The sequence below is a fragment of the Symphalangus syndactylus genome, chromosome 16, assembly GCF_028878055.3.
Source record: "Symphalangus syndactylus isolate Jambi chromosome 16, NHGRI_mSymSyn1-v2.1_pri, whole genome shotgun sequence".
NCBI lineage: Eukaryota > Metazoa > Chordata > Mammalia > Primates > Hylobatidae > Symphalangus > Symphalangus syndactylus.
In genome coordinates this window covers 72,805,160-72,825,924 of record NC_072438.2, presented here as the reverse complement: position 1 = coordinate 72,825,924, position 20,765 = coordinate 72,805,160, and the positions used below count along the sequence as shown (strand labels likewise).

The window sequence follows — 20,765 nt, the reverse complement described above, 5'->3', positions numbered from 1 at the left end:
AAATAGACCACCTTATGAAAAAGCTACGCAAACTATCTACACAAGTGGAGAGAAACCTTCAAACAGAGCTGGGCTATAGTCACCGTTTCCCTCATCAAACCAGGTGCACCTGGCAAAGGAGAGGGCCAAGGAAGGACAACTGTCCTCATGAGAGGCGGGGGCACGGGCTCCTGCTTTCGGAAAGATGCTGAACTCTTCTGACTGGACAACTCTCCAAGGGGCATGCCTTGCAAACGAGATCGCCGCTGTATTCTGCCAAATGAACTAAGGAAAAATAGGATCAAAAAGAAGGAAGTTCTACTGCTATGTATCTTACTGACTGTAATTAAGAAAAATAAAATGAAAAAGAAGAAATCTCAGTGTGGGACTCTAAAGGGTATTTCCCCAAAATTTAGGAATGAAGCTATAATCGCAAGGGTCTCAGGCTAGTTAGTGACTCTGACTCACCTAAATCTTCATCAAGCTTCGTCTTCGGAGGTTCCCACGGAGGCCGAGCAGCTTTGGCCTTTTCTTGCCTGCTCCCCAACTCGTCCTCAAATTTGTCATATAAGTCCCGAAGCCTACTTGTTCCAACCACTGTAGAATCTCCCTTTTAAAAATAAAAGATTAATATTAGGAACTAGATCAATAACGATCATATCAAAGATATGTAAGATCTCACAGGTAATCAAAACATTTTTAACAGCAAGATGCTATTTTTCAACCCTCAATTTAACAAACATTTAAAAACAAAATGCTCGAGTACTGGCAATCATACTCTGAATCAAACACACACTTATCGCTGACACAGTCCTCAGGTAAATGTGCCTTGCCAACATTCAGAAACATTAGAACCGGCCAGGCGTGCTTGCTCACGCCTGCAATCCTAGCACACTTTGGGAGGCAGAGGCAGGAGGACTGCTCGAGGCCAGGAGTTCAAGACCAGCGTGGGCAACATGGCAAGACCCCACCTCTATGAAAAAGAAAAAAATTAGCCAGGTGGTGTGTGCCTGTGCTACTTGGGAGGCTAAGGCAGGAGAACTGTTTGAGCCCAAGAGTTGGAGGATGCAGTGAGCTATGACTGTGCCACTATACTCTAGCCTGGGTGACACAGTAAGACCTTATCTCAAAAAAAAAAAAAAAAGAAAAGAAACATTAGAACAGTTCATCTACACCCTCTTAAAATGACATTTTTTTAAAAATCACGACCCTCAGAGAATCATGACAACTGACATCAAATACCCTCCTAGGGAATGTACACTTCCTACTGAAAATCACTGATAATCTATCTTCTCCTATATCAATCCAACGAGCAACAAGAAATATCCTATATATCCCCCCCACCCCCTCTCTCTCTCTCACACACACACACACACTCACACACACACACACACTCATGCCTTAAACACAAGGACATAAACATGCACACACTCTCTCCCACACACACACAGACACATACCACAAACACAGGACTCTGCAACAGATTTCTAGAGGAAATTTTCCACTTTTCCTCACTCAATTTCCAGGTTGAAAATCACTTTACATGTCCACACTCTGACTTAGTAGCCTTAAAATGTAAAAACCAGACCTGTCAAATGTAAAATTAAGGCAAATCATAAAATCTGGTACCCAGAAGAGGGGTTAATTCAGGCCCCATCTCATTGTTGGGAGTGGCGATGCCGGCATAGCTTTGACATTCTCACCACCTTCTCTGCACCACAGACAACAAAACTCAAAGGCAAATGTCAGCCTTTTGAGTTTATCAGTCTTCCTCCTACACTGGAGTTTTACTATACTCATAACGATGTAATAAAAAACAACCAGCCCTGCCTGTTTAAACTCCCTGAACTTCAGTGCCTTCATCTTTATTGTTTTAAGAATAATAACACCTATAGCAGCCATTCTTCCCTTCTTCCTAATAGAAGCAGGATTCTATAAGATTTGGAGAAGAGAACTCCTGATCTCTGGGAAGGTAGGCTGAGCCACCAGCCCCTCTCAAAGATGTCCATGTCCTAATCCCCAGAAATTAAATATATATGTTAACTTACATGGCAAAAAGGATTTGCAGCTGGGTGGACCCAATCTTAGTACAGGAATCCTTAAAATCAGGGAACCTTTGCCAACAGGGGTCAGAGATACAACAGAAAAAGAGGCAAGAGATATTTAAAACATGAGAAGGACTCGACCACCATTGCTGGCTTTGAAGACAGAGGAAGGGATCCACAAGTCAACGAATGCACATGGCCTGGAGGAACAAAGAAGTGCCCACAGCTCACAGCCACCAAGAACACACAGTCCTCTGTCCTCCAGACACAAGGAACTGAACTCTGCCAGCAACCTGAATGAGCAAGAAAACAGATTTTCTCCAGAGCCTCCATAAAGGAGCACAGACCTGCTGACATCTTGATGGAGCCAGTGAGACCCAAGCTGGACTTCTGACCTCCCAAGCTGTGAGATGACAAATGTGTGTGGTTTCAAGCCATGCTGTTTGTGGAACTCTGTTATGGCAGTAAGGAAAAACAAATCCCTGGGGTAAGCATGTCACATGGCTCTGGTAAAGGGATGGAAGGGAAGTCAAGGGATGAAAGGAGAGCTCGGGCAAGACACTACAAGAATGCTCACCCAACATGCCCTCTGCATCCTGCATGTGGGGACACGGGTGTGTAAGGACCTGAGGCCTGCTGGTCCTGCATCATCCTGCAACTGTGGAAGATGCTCAGGAAGACAGCAGGGCCTGCCATGACTGAGCCACTCAGTGAACACCAGCCACAGCCTCCCTCTAGGTACCTTATTATGAGAAGAACAAACCCAGCTTGTTTAAGTCCCACTTAGTCAGGTGTTATTACTCCTAGCAGCATTTCTAACTGACAGAACCACCTTCTTGCCAGGGGTGTTTTCACAGTCAAGTAAGACAACATGAGAAGCATTGAGTAACATTCAGGCACCGTGAAAGTGCACAGTATGTGAGCTTTCCCTTCCCTGTACCACATCAACTATGACTTAAACGCCTGCTCTAATTTATCAAATAAAATATCACACCACTATGAAAGACTTCTCAAATCCTTTGTTTCCAAAAACACAGAAATCTCCTTTCAAATTCCCCACAGATATAAGTGCAAATAGAAGCGATTTTCACAAAATTCCAAATAACACAACCTCTCTTATCTCTTATCTAATCCCATGCACTAAATCTAACATCTGCAACTTTTCATGCCCTAAATCTGCAAAAGTTCATTGATTAAATGAATGAGATGTCCACTCATTCATTTAATCAATGAACATTACTACATGCCTATTCTGTGGCAAATATGCCTAACAGGATGGAGGCATAACGCCTAGGGGGAAGAGGGGAAGAGACAGCAAAAATGTGACAGTGACAGAAAATAAAATGGAGATGGAAGAAAGAAAAGAGAAGTGAGCATGTAGAAATAGTGGTGGAGTCTGCCATGGCAATGAGCACGCTGGCTGTAGCACCACAGGCGCCCCAGCCTTGGCAGCATGCGCTCTAGGAGTCTTCCCTCCAGCCCATTAAGGGTGACAATGGCTCTCCCTTTCTGCAAAACTAGCCAATATGCATGGGCAACTTCGTAGGCTTGGTGCTCTTTTGGTCAAGGATACACTTTGAAGAGACAAACTCAAAGTCTTCCTTATTTTTCATTTTGGAGAAAAAACACACACACACATATACACATACACACCACAAACTATATAAACTAGTTACACGTGAAAGCTTATGAAACCACCAGTATTGAGACCACCAGCATCATTAAAAATGTAGAATAGGCTGGGCACAGTGGCTCACACCTGTAATCCCAGCACTTTGGGAGGCCAAGGCAGGAGGATTGCTTGAGCTCAGGAATTCGAGACCAGAGTGGGCAACAGAGTATGACCTCGTCTCTACTAAAAAATTAAAAAAAATTAGCCAGTCATGGTGGCCCGTGCCCCCGTAGTTCCAGCTACTCAGGAGGCTGAAGTGGGAGAATCACTTGAGCCTGGAAGATCAAGGCTGCAGTCAGCCACGATGGTGTCACCGCCTGGGTGACAGAGTGAGACCCTATCTCAAAAATAAATAAATAAAAATGCATTATAAAAAGACACTTTAATTAACCTACTGCACTCTTGGCTTTTAGCTTTTTAAAACGGCTTTTGTCTGTAACAGTGATTCGCAACTGGGGGTGATCTTTCCCCCCAGGGGACATTTGGCAATATTTGAAGACATTTTTGGTAATCACAACTGGGGAGGGGTACTACTGGCATCTAATAGGTAGAGCCCAGAGATGCTGCTAAACATCCTACAATGCATACGGCAGTCCTCACAATCAAGAGTTATCCAGCCCTAAAGGCCAATAGTGACAACGCCGAGAAACCCTGGTCTATAGCTTGTCTGCTACTTCGGACCTACCACCTGATCCATTGGGTCACTGGAGTAGTAGTTTTCTGAATGAGTGCAGCGAATCCACACAGGCTTAAGAAGTTCTTCTTCCTCCTCCTCATTCTTGTCAGGCATGGTCTCCTCGGGCTCTTTTTCCTTGATTGAGGTATAGTTCTTGTCTTTGCCAGAACTCTGGTTGTCACTCCATCGGTCTTTTTCTTCCTCCCAACGAGCTCTCTTCTTCTCCCTACTTGGGGAGCAACTTCAAAAGAGGGCAAAGGAGGTTAATTATTAAAAATACTCTTCCATTGTAAAAACTATTCCATTTCACCTATTTGGTGCATTTTTCACCTAAAATATGAATACCATGCCAAATCACCATGTGTACTTTTGTTAAACCTGTGATTCCCAAATACCAGTCTGGTGGCATCAGAATCACCTGAAGTTTACTTGTTTAAAAATACAAGTTCCCAGGCCCCACCCCAGATCTACTTACTGATTCATAATCTCCAGGGGTGGGGCCCAAGAATCTGTATTTTTAATAATCTCCCCAGGTAATTCTGGTGTGCATCCAGCAGGTTCAGGAACAACCGATAAACCGTAATTCCTAAAAGAAAAAGATATTTGCGAAATGTTTGGAAATGTCCACATATGGACAATTTCAGCAATGAGAATACCAGTTTTGAATCCTCCACATCGGTCTTTGCCAGGAAAAAAAGACTTTAAGACTTCACAAAACAGGGTCTCAATATGGCCATAAATTTGGCCTGAGGACTATAATAATAATCCAAGAGTGAACCAGTTATGTCATCCCTAACGATGTCTCTGGAACCCCAGTCTTGGGCATTACTACTTGGCGAACCAACACTTTGCCTAATGTTGGTCCTCACAAATATTAATATTAACTCAGTCAATAAAGAAGGATGAAAAAACAACTCCATCTCCTTGACTTCCTGGGGCTTGAAATCTGCAAAGACCCATCCTATGGATGTACTTGGAGGGAAAAACCTATAGGGTCAGCTGGGCCTGGTGGCTCACATCTGTAATCCCAGCACTTTGGAAGGCCGAGGCGGGAGGATCACTTAAGCCCAGGGGTTCCAGACCAGCCTGGGTAACATGGTGAAACCCTGTCTCTACAAGAAGTACAAAAATTAGCCAGGCATGTTGGCGCACACCTGTAGTCTCAGCTATTCAGGAGGCTGAGGTGGGAGGATCACGTGAGCCTGGAAGGCTGAGGCTGCAGTGAGCTATGATCACACCACGCACTCCAGCCTGGGCAACAGAGCAAAATGCTGTCTCAAAACAACAACAATAACAACAAAACCTATAGGGTAGATTTTAATTTAAGCCCAAGAAATTTAGGTAGAACACAGAGACCTTGAGAATCCAGCTAAGTAGAAAAACTGCTTTGTAAGATCAGCTGGTAGCCTTCACAGCTCCACTAACAAAGTTACTACTATCCATGAAAGTTTACATCCAGATCAAAGTAATAAGTATTCTCATTAACTCTACCACTAACTTGTAATTTTCTAACAGGAAAAGTCTGTATGTATATATGTGTGTGTAGGTATGTACACTTTGGATTAGAAAGATTATACATATTATTTATATAACTTTTAAACATTACAATATGCATCATTAGTTTTGTTACCAGAAAAATTACTGTCAATGTATGTTCGCTGTAGGAAAAAAAAAACACAAACATAAACAAAAACCACACATAACACCACTCAGAGAAAATCATTATATTTCACAAATGTTTTAATGTTATAGCCTGACCTTCTCATTCAGTAGTAAATCAGGAACACCTATTTCAATAATTATATATTTGGAGCATTTTTAATAGGTACATTATTATTCTTTTATATGTATATACCATAATTTAACAAAACTAATAATAGTCATTTAGGTTAACATTTACTTCTCTTCCACCATAAACAATGCTATCATGAACACATTAGTGTTCTTTGCACACTTGTCAGATTCTTTCCCAAATGCATACTTTTTAAGGCTTCTCTCTAGTTAGGTAGTATTCATTTAGACTACCGTCAAAACCACATAAGAGTTCCCATTTCCACACATCCCGTCACTATGGTTATTTTTAATCTTTGCCATTCTGACGAAAAAGTATTTTCATATAATTTAATTTGAAGTATTTTATCGATACTGAAATGAATACGTTTCATGCTTACGTCTTTTGTGAACATAGTCATAGGCTATGCAAATATTTTTAAAATTATGATTAGAGTCTTTAATTTGTTGAAACAGTTTTCATTAAGATAACTGTCCTCCCTCTGTCATATGCATTGTAACCGTTTCCAGTTTCTTGCTTTGAAATCTGTTTGCTTGTTGCTACATACAACTTTTATAAAGTCAAATCTAGAGATCTTTTTATGCTTCCTGCCTTAGTATGCTTGGAAGCCATTTCCTATCCCAAGGTTAAAAAAAATTTTATATTTTCATCAGTTACTTTTAACACAATTTTTAATTCTCTCTCTCCAAGGTGTAAGGCAGAAATCTAATCTCAATTTTTCCTCCAAATGGTTCACCAATTGCCAGTTTCTCCTCTGATTTGAAAAAAACATATTCTTTATCACATGTAACTTTACATATTTATTAGATGTACATAATATATATTCTCTCTCTGTAGTTGTTTCAAATTTTTGATATTTAACCCATATCAAATTTTTAAAATTATTATATATTTCCAGAACCTTTAATACTTCCAGAGTAAGTATCCTTGCATTACTATTTTTCTTCATTATCCTAACTTCTATCCCAAAGAAAAATTAAAGAGTCATTATAAAGTCCTAAAGCCAGTACTTAGGGTCAGGCGTGGTGGCTCATGCCTGTAATCCTAGCACTTTGGGAGGCCGGGGTAGGAGGATCATTTGAGGCCAGTAGTTCAAGACCAACCTGGGCAACATAGTGACATCCCCATCTCTTTTTACATTTTTAAAAACTAAAAAAAAAAAGAAGGCCAGGCGCGGTAGCTCACGCCTGTAACCCCAGCACTTTGGGAGGCCGAGGCGGGCAGATCACAAAGTCAGGAGATGGAGACCATCCTGGCTAACCCAGTGAAACCCCGTCTCTACTAAAAATACAAAGAATTAGCCGGGCGTGGTGGCGGGCGCCTGTGGTCCCAGCTACTCAGGAGGTTGAGGCAGGAGAATGGCATGAACCCGGAAGGCGGAGCTTGCAGTGAGCGGAGATCGCGCTACTGCACTCCAGCCTGGGCGACAGAGCAAGACTCCGTCTCAAAAAGAAAAAAAAAAAGAAAAAGTACTTTAACTGAAGTTACATTAAAATTATAGATTACAGTCATGTGCCACTTAACAACAGAGATATATTCTAAGAAATGAGTCCTTAGGTGATTTCATCACTGTACAAACATCACAGTGTGCCTATACAAACTTAGATGGTATAGCCTACTACACACCTAGGACAGGCGGTATAGCCTGTTGCTACTAGGCTACAAACCTGTACAGCATGTGACTGTACTGAATACTGTGGGCAACTGTAACACAGTGGTAAATATTTATGTATCTAGACATATTTGAACATAGAAAAGGTCTAGTAAAAAAATAAGGTATTATAATCTTTGGGACCAGGGTTGTATACAGTCTGTCACTGACTGAAATGCCATGTGGTACGTGACTATATTGTGAAGAAAACTGGTATTTTTACAACATGGTCATCCACTACGGGAATAGGACATACCTTCCTTTTATCACATCACCTTCTTTGTCATCAGCTACATTTTATAGTTTTCTTCTCATTGGTTCTATGCATTACAAGACGCTTAAATAATTTATTAATAACTTTCCATAGTGAATTTTAATTTTTCTTTGCATTACATTTTCTAACCAGGTAGTCCTTTTTATTTAAAAGGCTGTTAAAATACTGTCAGGTAATAATGGCAACTCTTAGCTCCTAGGGACTCTTTTTGGTTTGTTTTGGTGCTTACTCTGAGGCTGGCACCCTGCTGAGCACTTTACTGACATTTCACATTTAAGCCTGACAGCAAGCCTAGGAGGCAGATATTAACATCCCCTACAAAGGAGGAAACAGCCTTGAAAATCAGTCACTTGCCTAATACGATAAAGCTAGGAAGCGGTAATTAAATGCTAATATGGTTGATACAGACATTTCCGCATGTTCTAAAAAGAAATCCCACCAAATGTTTTATTGCCAAGAAACGCAGGCAAAAGACATCCTCACCCATCCTTTTAAGCAGGAGTTGTGAATGATGTAATGAATGGTCAGGGTCAGTTGTTGTGAACATCAGTTAATATTTTTTTTAACATTTTGGGAAGGGCATTTCAACACAGAAACAAAAGATCTTTTTTAGGTAAGTGTCTCAGGCACTCCAAAATTCAAAATCCAAACTCCCAATGTTTCTTATCAATATGCTACAGTGCAAACTGGTAACTTTTCCCCCTCACAGTACTTCCATCTCTAATTTTTATTTTCTGCTGCGTTAGTCAGAACTTATAGAATTCAAGTCTACCTTCTCTGCAAGCTACCAGGCATTAGAGAAGAAACCATTAAACCGAGGCTATTTCCAGCACTTATACATTAAAAATCATCCACCTCAAATAGGTCCTCAATGATGTCCACTGACACAATACCCTGGCTTTTCTGCTGTCTCCTCTCCTCCTCCTCAGGCCCTCTTTTCATCTTTCCTAATTAATCCCATCTAACCCATGGCATTTCATCCTTCCTAATTAATCTCTTCTAATCCACAGCAACATGTAAGTGTCCTATCAAACGCACTTACAGCACTTAACTTTCCTTTTCCTATTAAGTGGGGGCCTTTGTTAATGACTATATCACCCATACCAGCGCAATACCCAGGACACACAAAAACACCACGTTTTTAATTACCATGTTGATTGTATCATAAGGATATTCAGTAACAATGATAAGCAATGGGGCCTCCTTGCCTTTTTTCAAATTTGTATGGGAAAGGCCAGCAGGTTTCAACACCACATTTGACTCTTTGGGGATAGTATCCATCAGGTTCATCATGAGCTAGCATTCTTCATCATGTTAAAGACAACTGTTAATAGTTCTAGTTTACTAGTTTTTACTCACATATGGATGCTGATTTTAGTTTAAATACCTAAAAGGCAAGTACTGAGATAACCCTACAGATTTTGACACATAGAATACAGATGTTCTAATATTAACTTTTCTATCCATGCAGTCTTGGAATAAACTCTATCAGTTATTTTAACAAACTACTGAAAACATTTGCTAATATCCTAATTCATGTTTTTATATCCATATTTGTAAGAGAGATTGCTGTGTCGTTTTTATGTCATTTTTTTTCCCTTGGTTAGGTTTTGCCATCTGGTTTTTCCTGCTACTACAAAATGAGCTGAGTTTTCCTTCCATCTTTTTTTAGTGTTCAAGACCACTTTAAAACTTTTTTTAGAGGTGGTGCAAAGTAAGCTTTTTCCATTTTTCCAGAGTTATTGACCTATTAAAGTTTTCTGCTTCTTGTGTGAAATTATTTTTGTTTTCTTAGAAATCAACCCATCACATTCGTTAATTTTTTATACTGTTTTAAATTTTTAAATTTCTTTTCATTCCTGTAATAATACACTTTCTCAAACCTAATGTTATGTACATTTTTCTTTTCTTTATTTCCCACTTTAAAAATTGTATTTGCATTTACTTACAATATAGTTATATCACTATAGTTCTGTTTCCATTTCATTAATTTATCTTTAAATCCCTTTTTCTGCTTTTCTTAAGCTCCACCAATTTCTATAGCCAAGTGCTCAGATAATAATTATATATACATAGTTACCATTTATTTGGCACTTACTTCAGGCCCAGTTCTAAGTGTTTGACATGCATTATCTCAATGACCCCTTATCACTCAAGAAGGTACATATAACTGTCCTTATTTTACAAACGAAGACACTGATAACTTTGCCCAGTAATAAAATTGGGAGATCTAATAACTGACCCCGAATCTGTCAGATTCTAGAGTGCTGTTCTTCATTACCATTATATTAATGTAAGACCACAAAATTTTACTCTGGGATGTAGAATTGATTACACCCTTTAAGTTTTGGGTGATAGCAATCTCAATGTCATTTTCTAATGAAAATATGACTGCAGTTTTGCTCTTTTTTTCTGAAACATGTAAATTTAAGAGCATAATTATGAATTTCCAAGGTTTTTTAAAATGATTAATGTATAGTTTTATAGCACTGTGGTCAGAAAAAGTGGTCTGTATAATTTCTAATTTTTGGAAATTTATCAGGATTTTCCTTGTGCATAATCAATGCATCTGGAAAGTAAAGTCTTTTAAATTACAGGCTGCTTTAGCTTTCCACAGGTCATCTTGGACAGACTCTGAGGCCATTATGAAGACTTGGCTGTTGCTCCATACAAGCACAAAATCTGAATTCAAGGAGATAATCCTATGACTTCTTTCAGTGTCAACTCCTTGCTTACCTTCCAGATCTCTTATACTCTTTTTTGTAGGACCTTTCCAGAGATGGTGATCTTCGGTTGTCTCGATGCCTGTGTCTCTCCCGTTCTCGCTCTCTTAAAGGAATTAATACACAGAGCTGTTTTCAACAGAAAGACTCAAAAACACCATCTCTTTTCACTGAATTCATCTTCTAAATAAATGGACCACATCTAGGAATTTTTCAGGCACTATTCACTGGGGGACATTTTTATGCCTTCTTAATTTATTAGAGGATAAAGGAGCTTTTCACCTTACAGAAGTTAACTAACTTGGAGAATTTTTGTAGTTTTCTTTAAAGAAAGAAGTCATACATGATGCTATGCAATAATGGGAATTTTATCCTAATCTTCCCTTAAAACCTTGCAATCAGCCAATCCTTGGTTATTTAACCTAGAGGGAAAACTCTAAAGAACTCTACATTCTATTCATTTCTAAAAAATGCTCTATTTCACCTATCAAATAAATGTAAATTATAAAGCTTTTATAGTGAAAATTAGGACAAGGTTCTATAATGAAAGAGCTCTTAATGCTTATGGCTTATAGGCTTGAGTTGTAGATCTAGCTATCACTAACCTGCCATGAGGCCATGACTAAGTCACTTGAATGCTATTTTTCATCTGGAAAAAACTAAATAGAGATGTTGGGCTTACTTAATGTAAAAAAAAAAAGATGAGGAATTTTTAAAACCTTCTCATGTAAAACTGGGGTTTAATAATATTAATAGCTTTTGAGCCTATTTAACAATGAGGATCTAGAAGAGAAATCTGAACTCTAGTGTGTCTGAATCAGAACTACAAGTCTAAAGGAAGTAACCTTCCAATCTTAGAATAGGAAAAATAAAATGCTATATTAACCTGAGTCCAGAAAGAAGACCATAAAAATGTTTGAACTCAAAAATATCCCCCAACCTATCGCCAAACAGAAATGTCAATACGTTGAAAATAGAACTTACAAAACTGACAGAGATCAGTGAGTGCTTAGGTATTAAAATAGAAATTGCTTTCTACTTAAAGATTCCCCTGTTCTAAAGGAAGACTCCTTTGAATAATGTTTCTGATAGATATACAATCCTCAGATATATACCAGCTATCCCAAATAAAGCAGCCAGAGATTTGGATTCTACATTCTTCATCTCATACACTTCTAAAATCACAGTTTACATTTGGGCAGTAAATCTTAGTTATTGTATAGAAATTAGTGAACCATGCCACATGTCAAAGATACATGTCATCTGTAATGGCACGGCTGTTGAAAAGAATAATTGCCTACATTTCCAAATAAAAACTCTAATTAGAGGATATTTGTAATTTTTTTTTCACCATATAGCCAATAGAATTTTGCATTTAAGAATAACACTTCTAATGATGACTGGTACCTCTGAGTGGGTAGGACTTGAAGAGACCAATTTGGATATAAATCACATTAGTAACACTATGAAGACAAATTCATTTAAAGCAAGAAAAGCTATGTTTGTGTTACTTTTCCCAAGATTCTTCCTTGTTTGCAAACATTAAGATATTCCTTAGGTACGTTAGGCTAGTTCTCCAATAGCTACACATTTACTGTCACAAGGACAGCCGTGAGAATTCTTGCGTGGTAGCACTCCCTAGCTAGGTGAAGCCCAGTGCACACATCCTTACCACTCCGCTCAACAGTGTGCCTGGTGCACTACATCTGCCTGTAGCGATTTCTTTCCTTATCCCCTGGAGTAACTTTCATTTTTCATGACAACAAATACATATATCCACTTCTTCACAGACCTTTTCCAAAAACAGTCCACCCTAAGACAATCTTGCAATTGTTATTCAACCACATTTTGGAGGCAGAGAAAAATAGGGAAGACAGAATTTGTAAAAGGATAGATTCACTTACCCCAAGAAGCAGGGGAGGGGCGGCCAGAGAACATACTATAGAATTTGCGTAAACTTAACACAATCCAAATTTATGAAGTTTCAGTTTTCCCAATATACTTCTAGAAGTTATATTAGGACTTCATATGCTCCATGTTTGTTTCACAGAAGCATGCCATATAAGACAGATGACTGACATTCCACCTAATTAATATCCCAAAGGGAGCTAATTATAATGTAGCTATGCCACTAGGCAGCTCCAGAGCAAATGCCCCAAGCACATTATAAAACAACTCGAATATAAATAAAGACCATTTTAGAAAGATATAGATCCTCATAGTAAAGGAGTGTGGTTTAGGATAAATCAGGTTAGAAGTAATTCTTATGACACTTGATTTTACTGAGATCCTCAATTCACAGGACATCTGAGTTTCTTCTAACAAATACATAACTCAAAGTCGAAGCCTTGATGGAAAAATTTAGGATTTACAGCACAGCCCTGACAACTCCTCTAATTATAGCATCTCAAAACAGAGGGGGAAATACAACACTATCTAGAATGTTTGCTGCAAAATGTTTTCCCAGAAACAAGATTATTAACAATTACTTTAGAGTCTGAAGAAAACTATTTACAAACTACTCTTTCCAGTTAACATTTGCACTATAAAACTGTAACATTAACTATCACATGCCAGCCAGGAGCGGTGGCTCACACCTGTAATCCCAGCACTTTAGGAGGCCGAGGCAGGCGGATCACCTGAGGTCAGGAGATCGAGACCAGCCTGACCAACATGGTGAAACCCTGTCTCTACTAAAAATACAAAAATTAGCCAGGTGTGGTGGCAGGTGCCTATAATCCCAGCTAACTCAGGAGGCTGAGACAAGACAATCGCTTGAACCCAGGAGGCAGAGGTGGCAGTGAGCCAAGATCGCGCCATCACACTCCAGCCTGGGGGACAAGAGCAAGACTTTGTCTCTAAAAAATAAAAATAAAAACTATCACATGCCTATGCCTCTGCCAACTAGTCCATCACAGAATATTGACCAGAAACAGTAGTTCATGCTGAAAAGATTTTTAAAGTCTACCAACTCTCACTCAGCTTTGGCCCACCAGAAGTCAGTCATCCCTACAAGAAACACATTCCCTTCTACCTTCTACCAGGCCACCAGGGAGAGGCAACAAAGCATTTTCCTTCTGAGCACTAATCCCTCTCTTCAGGACAGAGAATGACCACTATCATTTAATTTACTGGCAAAATGTTCAGTCAGAACCAAATTGATAGAGCCATGAGAAAAATGTGGAAACAGATGTGAACTGGTTCCTGAAATCAGCTGCAGAGCAACAAGAGCCAAGACCAGCTCTCTGCAAACCCAGAGTGAAGTGACTTGGTCTGGGGAGCTCAAACACTTTTAGCACAAAAGTTCCACAAGACAATGAAGGTAAGTACACTACTGGGGAAAGAAAGAGAAGCACCGTTATTAGCTTGACAACGGAAGACCTCAAATCTTCATCAACATAAGAGTTCACTGAGGCATAAATAAACATTGCACAATTGATATGTGTCTTTTATTTTTCCATATAAACCAATGGTTCTTAGGCTTTTGGGATAACAGACTCACACCCTCCTCTTTGAGAACCTGATGTAAGCTTCCTTATAGAAAAACATACACACAAAAAAGTTGCATATAACTTCAGAGTATTTCTGTGAGCCCAGCTAGAATCCCAGTTTTAGAAATGCCTCCTTGAAACATTATTTCTCTCATATTTATACATATTTGGTCTTTTGAAAAAAGAAATGTAATATAGAATGAAACAGTATTTTTAAAATACAACTTTCTTCAGTAAGAATCCATTGCAACAAAATCGGATTAAAAGCAATTTTGGGCCGGGCATGGTGGCTCACATCTGTAATCCCAACACTTTAGGAAGCCGAGGTGAGTGGATCACTTGAGTTCAGGAGCTCAAGACCAGCCTGGCCAACATGGTAAAACCCCGTCTCTACTAAAAGTACAAAAATTAGGCCAGGTGCAGTGGCTCACGCATGTAATCCCAGCACTTTGGGAGGCCGAGGGGGGCTGATCACCTGAGCTCAGGAGTTCGAAACCAGCCTGGCCAACATGGCAAAATCCCGTCTCTACTAAAAATACAAAAATTAGCTGGGCGTGGTGGTGCACACCTGTAATCCCAGCTACTCAGGAGGCTGAAGCTGGAGAATCACTTGAACCCAGGGGCAGAGGGTGCAGTGAGCCGAGATCGCGCCACTGCCCTCTAGCCTAGGCGACAGAACAAGACTCCACCTCAAAAAAAAAAAAAAAAAAAAAAAAAAAAATTAGCCGAGTGTGGTCGTGTGCACCTGTAATCCCAGCTACTTGGGAGGCTGAGGTGAGAGAATCGCTTGAACCCAGGAGGTGGAGGTTGCAGTGAGCTGAGATTTCGCCATTGCACTCCTGCTTGAGCAACATAGCGAGACTCCGTCACAAAAAAAAAAAAGATATTTTGAAAACTAACTTTTGTAATGTGTAAATAATCTTACTTCATTTTTACAAAGAAACCAACCAAGAAGGCAACAATGTACAATAAATTTCCACTTATCCTAAAAATCAGAAAGTCCTGCCTGTTAACTAATTTGATTCTTTATTAACATGCAGATCGCCAGTTCCAAAAAAACTCAAATGCTATAACCTGATACGATGATCACATTGAACATAATTTAATCTATGATAACACAAAAAATACAAGTTCTTTCATCTCATGGGATCATCATTAAAATGTCAACTGTATTATGCAGAGTAAAAGTCTTATATTCACTGAAATGAAACTACACTGATATATTTGGAATGCTTTTTGAGAGCAGTTTTTTTCTGACATCAACTTATTTGTCAGTTGTTTCTTCCTCTTGAAAACAGAGTCCAAAATGTGCTTCCTTTCCTTATATAAATCAAGATGCACTACTGGATCCTTTTGGTTTGGTTGTCATAAATGGAGAATGACTGTGCCTGGGCCTCTGCAGTTCATTAAAGAACTACACACAAGTGGTTTACCTGCTCCGCTCGTAGCTGCGGTGGCGAGATGGTGTTCTCCCTCGGTCATAATCAGATCTGTACCGGCTGTCTTGTCTTCTCCTGTCAGGACTGCGGCCTCGCTCCCGCCGATCCAGGGACCGATGCCTCTCACCTCGCCCATGACTGTGATCTCGGTGCCTGTGGTCATCATAGTGTTTCAGCCTTTCTGGGGACCTTCTCTCACTGGGAGCCTTTGGGAGTGGGTATGGAGGGAGATGTCTGAAATGAGGACTACTGCTGTTATTAGCACTGGGCAGGAAAGAACTAGGGTTGTTCTGGAAACTATTAAAACTGGGAGGTGGGAAGTTGTGGTGAGAATAGCCCGGAGGGTACTGATAATTAACTTGCTGTGGCATGACTGGAGGGGGCGGGGGATGAGGCATGGAGGGAGGGGGCATCATGAAGGGGAAAGTGCCTTGTCCAGGAGGTGCCCCAGGGACTGGGGGGTTATTAGGACAAGGCATTGGTGGTGGCATGGGAGGAAAACACGGAGGAACTGGGAAGGGGTGCCTCATCTGGTGGTTGGGGAAAGGAGGCCTGATTGGGCAAGGGGGAAGAGGGCCTTGCGCTGACGGAGGCATGGGTGGGGGGAAGGGTACAAAGTCTGGTCGTGGAGGGAGAAAATTGGGGGCTGGAGAGTTTGAGAAAGTGGTGGAAGGGGCACTTGGAGGTTCATATTGATATTGCACAGGAGGCTGCTGAGGGTGAAGCAGCCTCAGATTTTGGGGCCTAAAGGATGGTGCTGAGGGTCTGGCTCCATGTCCTCCTCGTCCTCGGGGACACCCTCGTCCCGGGTGAAACGACATTCTGTGACTTCATGGCAGAAAAGAAAAACGGAAAAGTTTTTTTAAAAAATAATCCTCACTGTGTAAATAGGGTTTCATAAATACCTGACCATCTTGATGAGCAACTCAAAGACCCCCTAGTCAAACCACTGGAATAGGCCACCCATTTAATACTGGGTTCCTGCTAATATCTGAAACCCTCATGCTCAATAAACTCTTCCCCTTTCTTGGCCACCCCGCCCACTGCCATGTTTAGTCCCTGGACCGACCATTTCTTAAAGCTGCTCCACTTCCAAAATGACCAATTCAACATCCCATTGTTCACCATTTGCTGTCATGCCTTCGCTCAAGTTCCCCTCTGATCTTGACCTCACAAGATCCCCAGCCCCCACTCCCATCTCCAAATGCATATTTGGGATTACCACCCTCCCTCTGCAATCCTCCACCTCTCCCCACTACCAGACCCTTCACAACAGCATTTGAAAGTGCTCAGGTCTATTCCAGCATAAAGCACTTTCCTCGGCCTCCAGGTCTCCCTCGACTTTATCCCTTCTTTGTCCTCCCCTTCACAGTCAAATGACCTGAAAAAGTTGCTACAGACTGAATGTTTGTGTCCACCCCAAAATTCATGCTGATGAAACCATAATGCCGATGTCATGCTCTATGGAAGTGGGGACTCTGAGAGGTAATTATGAAGGGATTAGTGCCCTTATAAAGAGAGAAAGAGAAAAGAAATCCCCGCCACCCACCCCTTACCAGGTGAGACTACAACAAGAAGGCAGCCACCTACAAGGCAGGAGGAGGGCGTGCATCAGAAACCTGGCTGTGCTGGTACCCTGATCTCAGACTGCCAGCCTCCAGAACTGTGAGAAGCAAATGTTTACTGTTTAAGTTACCCAGTCTATAGCATTTAGTCATGGCAGCCCAAGCTAAGGCAAAAGTGTATATACTTCCAACTCACTCTAATCCGACTTCAGCTTCCACCACCACTCCAATAAGTGACATGATCAGTGCCCACCTTGTCTTGAAAACCAAAGGTCATTTTCAATCACCTTGCTTGATCTCTGTGCAGCAATCAGTCCAGTTGCCTCCCCGTTTGCCTCCCCAGCCCCCACCCCCATGGATGCGTTTCTTGGCTTCCTGACGCCTTCACTGTGGCCTTCCTACTTCTGTGGCTGTTCCTCCTGGCAGTCTCCCATACCAGCTTCTTCTCTGCTAGGGGGCCTTTAACCATCTGGTATTCCTCAGGGGTCTGGCGCAGGCACTCTGCTCACTCTCTCTTCCAAAGTGACGCTACCCACCTGCACTGCTTCAATTAACATCAATCTGTCAGAAACTCCCAAGTTACACCTTTAGCCCACAACTTCTGAGCTCCAGACCCACACTGCCGATTACCAACCCCATCTCTCTCGAGTGTCTCACTGACTCTGCAAATTCAACATAACATATGCTAAAAGGAATTAATGACCTTCCCCTCCAAGATAAACATTTGCTCTTTTCCTAGTATTTCCTTTCTCAATAAATGACACCATTAGTGGTCCTTAAGACATATAACAGGGAATCATCTGACTTGTCCTCCCTCACCCCCCATCCTTAGCTAAAAATTTACTTTAAAATTGCTGTCACTTATATGGCAACTATCCCTTAATAAAAAATAAAAAATCCTATTGTTTCTGCTTCATAAATATTTCCTGAATTCATCTGCTTCACACCATCACCTCTTACATGGCTATTACAATAATATCCTTGCTGGCCTTTCTACAACCACTGTCACTGACCCCAGGGCTTTGTTAGGTTCCTTGCTCTCACAACACTCTGTGCTGCTTCTTAGCAGGTCCTGCAATAATTTCAATCCACCTACTAAGGACCTAATTCCACCTTCAATGTCTGCCTGCACCTCGGAACTGCAAGCGCTGTCAGGGCAGCACTCTGGGATTTCTATTAACTGTTCTGGTCTGGCTTCCTAGCCCTGTGCATGGCCCTCTGTTGTACTGTGCCCACTGTTGAAAGAATGAGCATATTATCCCCTCTACCCATGTATCTAAATCCTTTCCACCCTCTATAGCCCAGCACCAATGTTTGCTCCTCTCTCGGTTCTCCCAAACTATTGCCATTCCCGTCACAGCACTCACCATGTGTTGCCCTGCATCATGATGTACCGCCTGGATATGTCACATCTTCCACAGAGAATATAAGCTCTAAAAAACAGAAAGAATAAAACAGACATAAACATGTTTCCCAAACTGCCAATGCTACAAAATATTTCTGCAATTACCATAACACTGATTTTGCAGTTTCCAATACACTTAGCCTACTAACAAAATTAAAAGCATGTTGAACTGTGTTAAAGTTTCCAACTAAATTTTTAATGTCCTTAAATTTTAAAATGTCATTATTACTAGTTTTGCCAACTCAAAACTATCAGCAGCTAAAAAGACTTATAGGCATAGATCATCTCTAATTTGTTAAAAGACTTGGGAAAAATATCATTTCCCCTCTCCCCCTTCATACTCTCATTTCCTTCATGGTAAAAACATGTAGGCACAGGCCGGGCATGGTAGTTCACGCCTGTAATCCCAGCACTTTGGGAGGCCGAGGCAGGCGGATCACGAGGGCAGGAGATGGAGACCATCCTGGCTAACACGGTGAAACTCTGTGTCTACTAAAAATACAAAAAATTAGCCAGGCGTGGTGGCGGGCGCCTGTAGTCCCAGCTAGTCAGGAGGCCAAGGCAGGAGAATGACGTGAACCCGGGAGGCAGAGCTTGCAGTGAGCCGAGATGGCGCCACTGTACTCTAGCCTGGGCGAAAGTCTCAAAAAAAAAAAAAAAAAAAAAACCATGTAGGCATAGACCAAACACAAAAATCACAGTAAGACCAGCATTCAAATTCAAACATAACCACAATCTTGTTAACACACCAGTTAATGATTCTTGATTTTCATTCTCAGTTCCTCCCACAGAAAAATACTGTAAACATGAATGATTTTCCAAATACTTGATCTTCAGCAAAACATTTTTTAAAAACTCACATAAATATTGAGTACAAAAACCTTTAACATAGAAACATTTTCCTAAAGTCTTTCTAAAAGTCTCATCAATAGAACTTTACTATGTAGGCTTCCAAATTGCTCATGAAAATAACTTCAGATTATGTTAGCAGTCAGTGTGCTTAATAAATTTAATAGGCACCAAATAATATGATTTTTTTTTTTTTTTTTAAGACACAGGGTCTACTCTGTCCCTAGGCTGGAGTGCAGTGGTGCAATCATAGCTCACTGCTGTCTCTTACTCCTGGGCTCAAGCAATCCTCCCACCTCAGCCTCCAAAATAGCTGGAACTACAGGCGTGAGTCACTGTGCCTGACTCCTTATTACTATTATCCAGTCCAGTACCCTCATGATAAACCTGGGGCCCAGACAGGTGCTCCTGCCACCATAGGCTGCTCACTGCCAACAGAATCAAGTTCAAACTCTGTGCTTGGCATTTAAGGCCCTATTGACTCTGGACCCAGGCTTGTCCTCCAGTACCTTCCCCGGAAAGACCCTACTACCCTATGTTTTCCCAACAGATTACCATTCAAGTACAAAGAACCAGCTAGTTCTTTGCTCCCGTTCTCCTCTCTAAAATCTCCCACCCTAGGCAGAGGTTGCAGTGAGTTCAGATCGTGCCATTGCACTCCAGCCTGGGCAACAAGAGCAAAACTCCATCTCAAAAAAAAAAAAAAAATCTCCCAACGTATGAATCTGCCCAGTGATTTCCTATCCATCTACCAATCTTAAAGGCCACCTCCTCTATGAAGCCCTTCCTGATTCCCTTAGGTAATCCCATTCCCTCTAGACTTAGTCTATACTTAATCCTTTTACAGCACTTACCAGAGACTGCCTCATATCACAGTGAAGTATGCACATGTCTAACTCCTCCACTAGATTATCAGCTCCTTGATGATATGGGTTGATTCACAGTCATTTCTGTATCCTTCACATCCCCAGGAAAAGCAACCTACACACAGTAGGTGGTCAATAAATGTTTACCATCTCACCAATGGTATATGTTTCCATGTCGCTACTGTACATTTCCCTTCCTTGTACCTCCACAACAGAAAGCAGACCTTTTCACTGAGTCATGCAATATTTAATGAGCCCATACATGGGAAGCACTGTCCCAGGCCCTGTAGACTCAGAGATAAGTAAGACACACAGCCTGTAGGATTCAAGGAACTCAG

General features: G+C 41.0%; 1 protein-coding gene across 14 annotated transcripts in view; it reads right to left on the bottom strand.

Moving 5' to 3' along the window:
- Positions 1–20,765, bottom strand: part of DROSHA (drosha ribonuclease III) — a 131,200-nt gene that overhangs the window by 109,405 nt on the left and 1,030 nt on the right. For 3 of the 14 annotated variants that reach the window (XM_063619899.1, XM_055245513.2, XM_063619898.1), the window contains exons 2-6: positions 20,416–20,542; positions 18,675–18,740; positions 15,737–16,570; positions 4,382–4,613; positions 448–589 (exon numbers count right to left, since the gene is read on the bottom strand). In XM_063619899.1, coding sequence (XP_063475969.1) covers positions 448–589; positions 4,382–4,613; positions 15,737–16,570; positions 18,675–18,694 — 1,228 coding nt within the window. In that variant the 5' untranslated portion in view covers positions 18,695–18,740; positions 20,416–20,542. Of the gene's footprint in view, positions 1–447; positions 590–4,381; positions 4,614–4,847; positions 4,959–10,825; positions 10,919–15,736; positions 16,571–18,674; positions 18,741–20,415; positions 20,543–20,765 lie in introns of all 14 variants that reach the window. The other 11 variants (XM_055245508.2, XM_055245509.2, XM_063619896.1 and 8 more) reach the window with 7 other exon arrangements.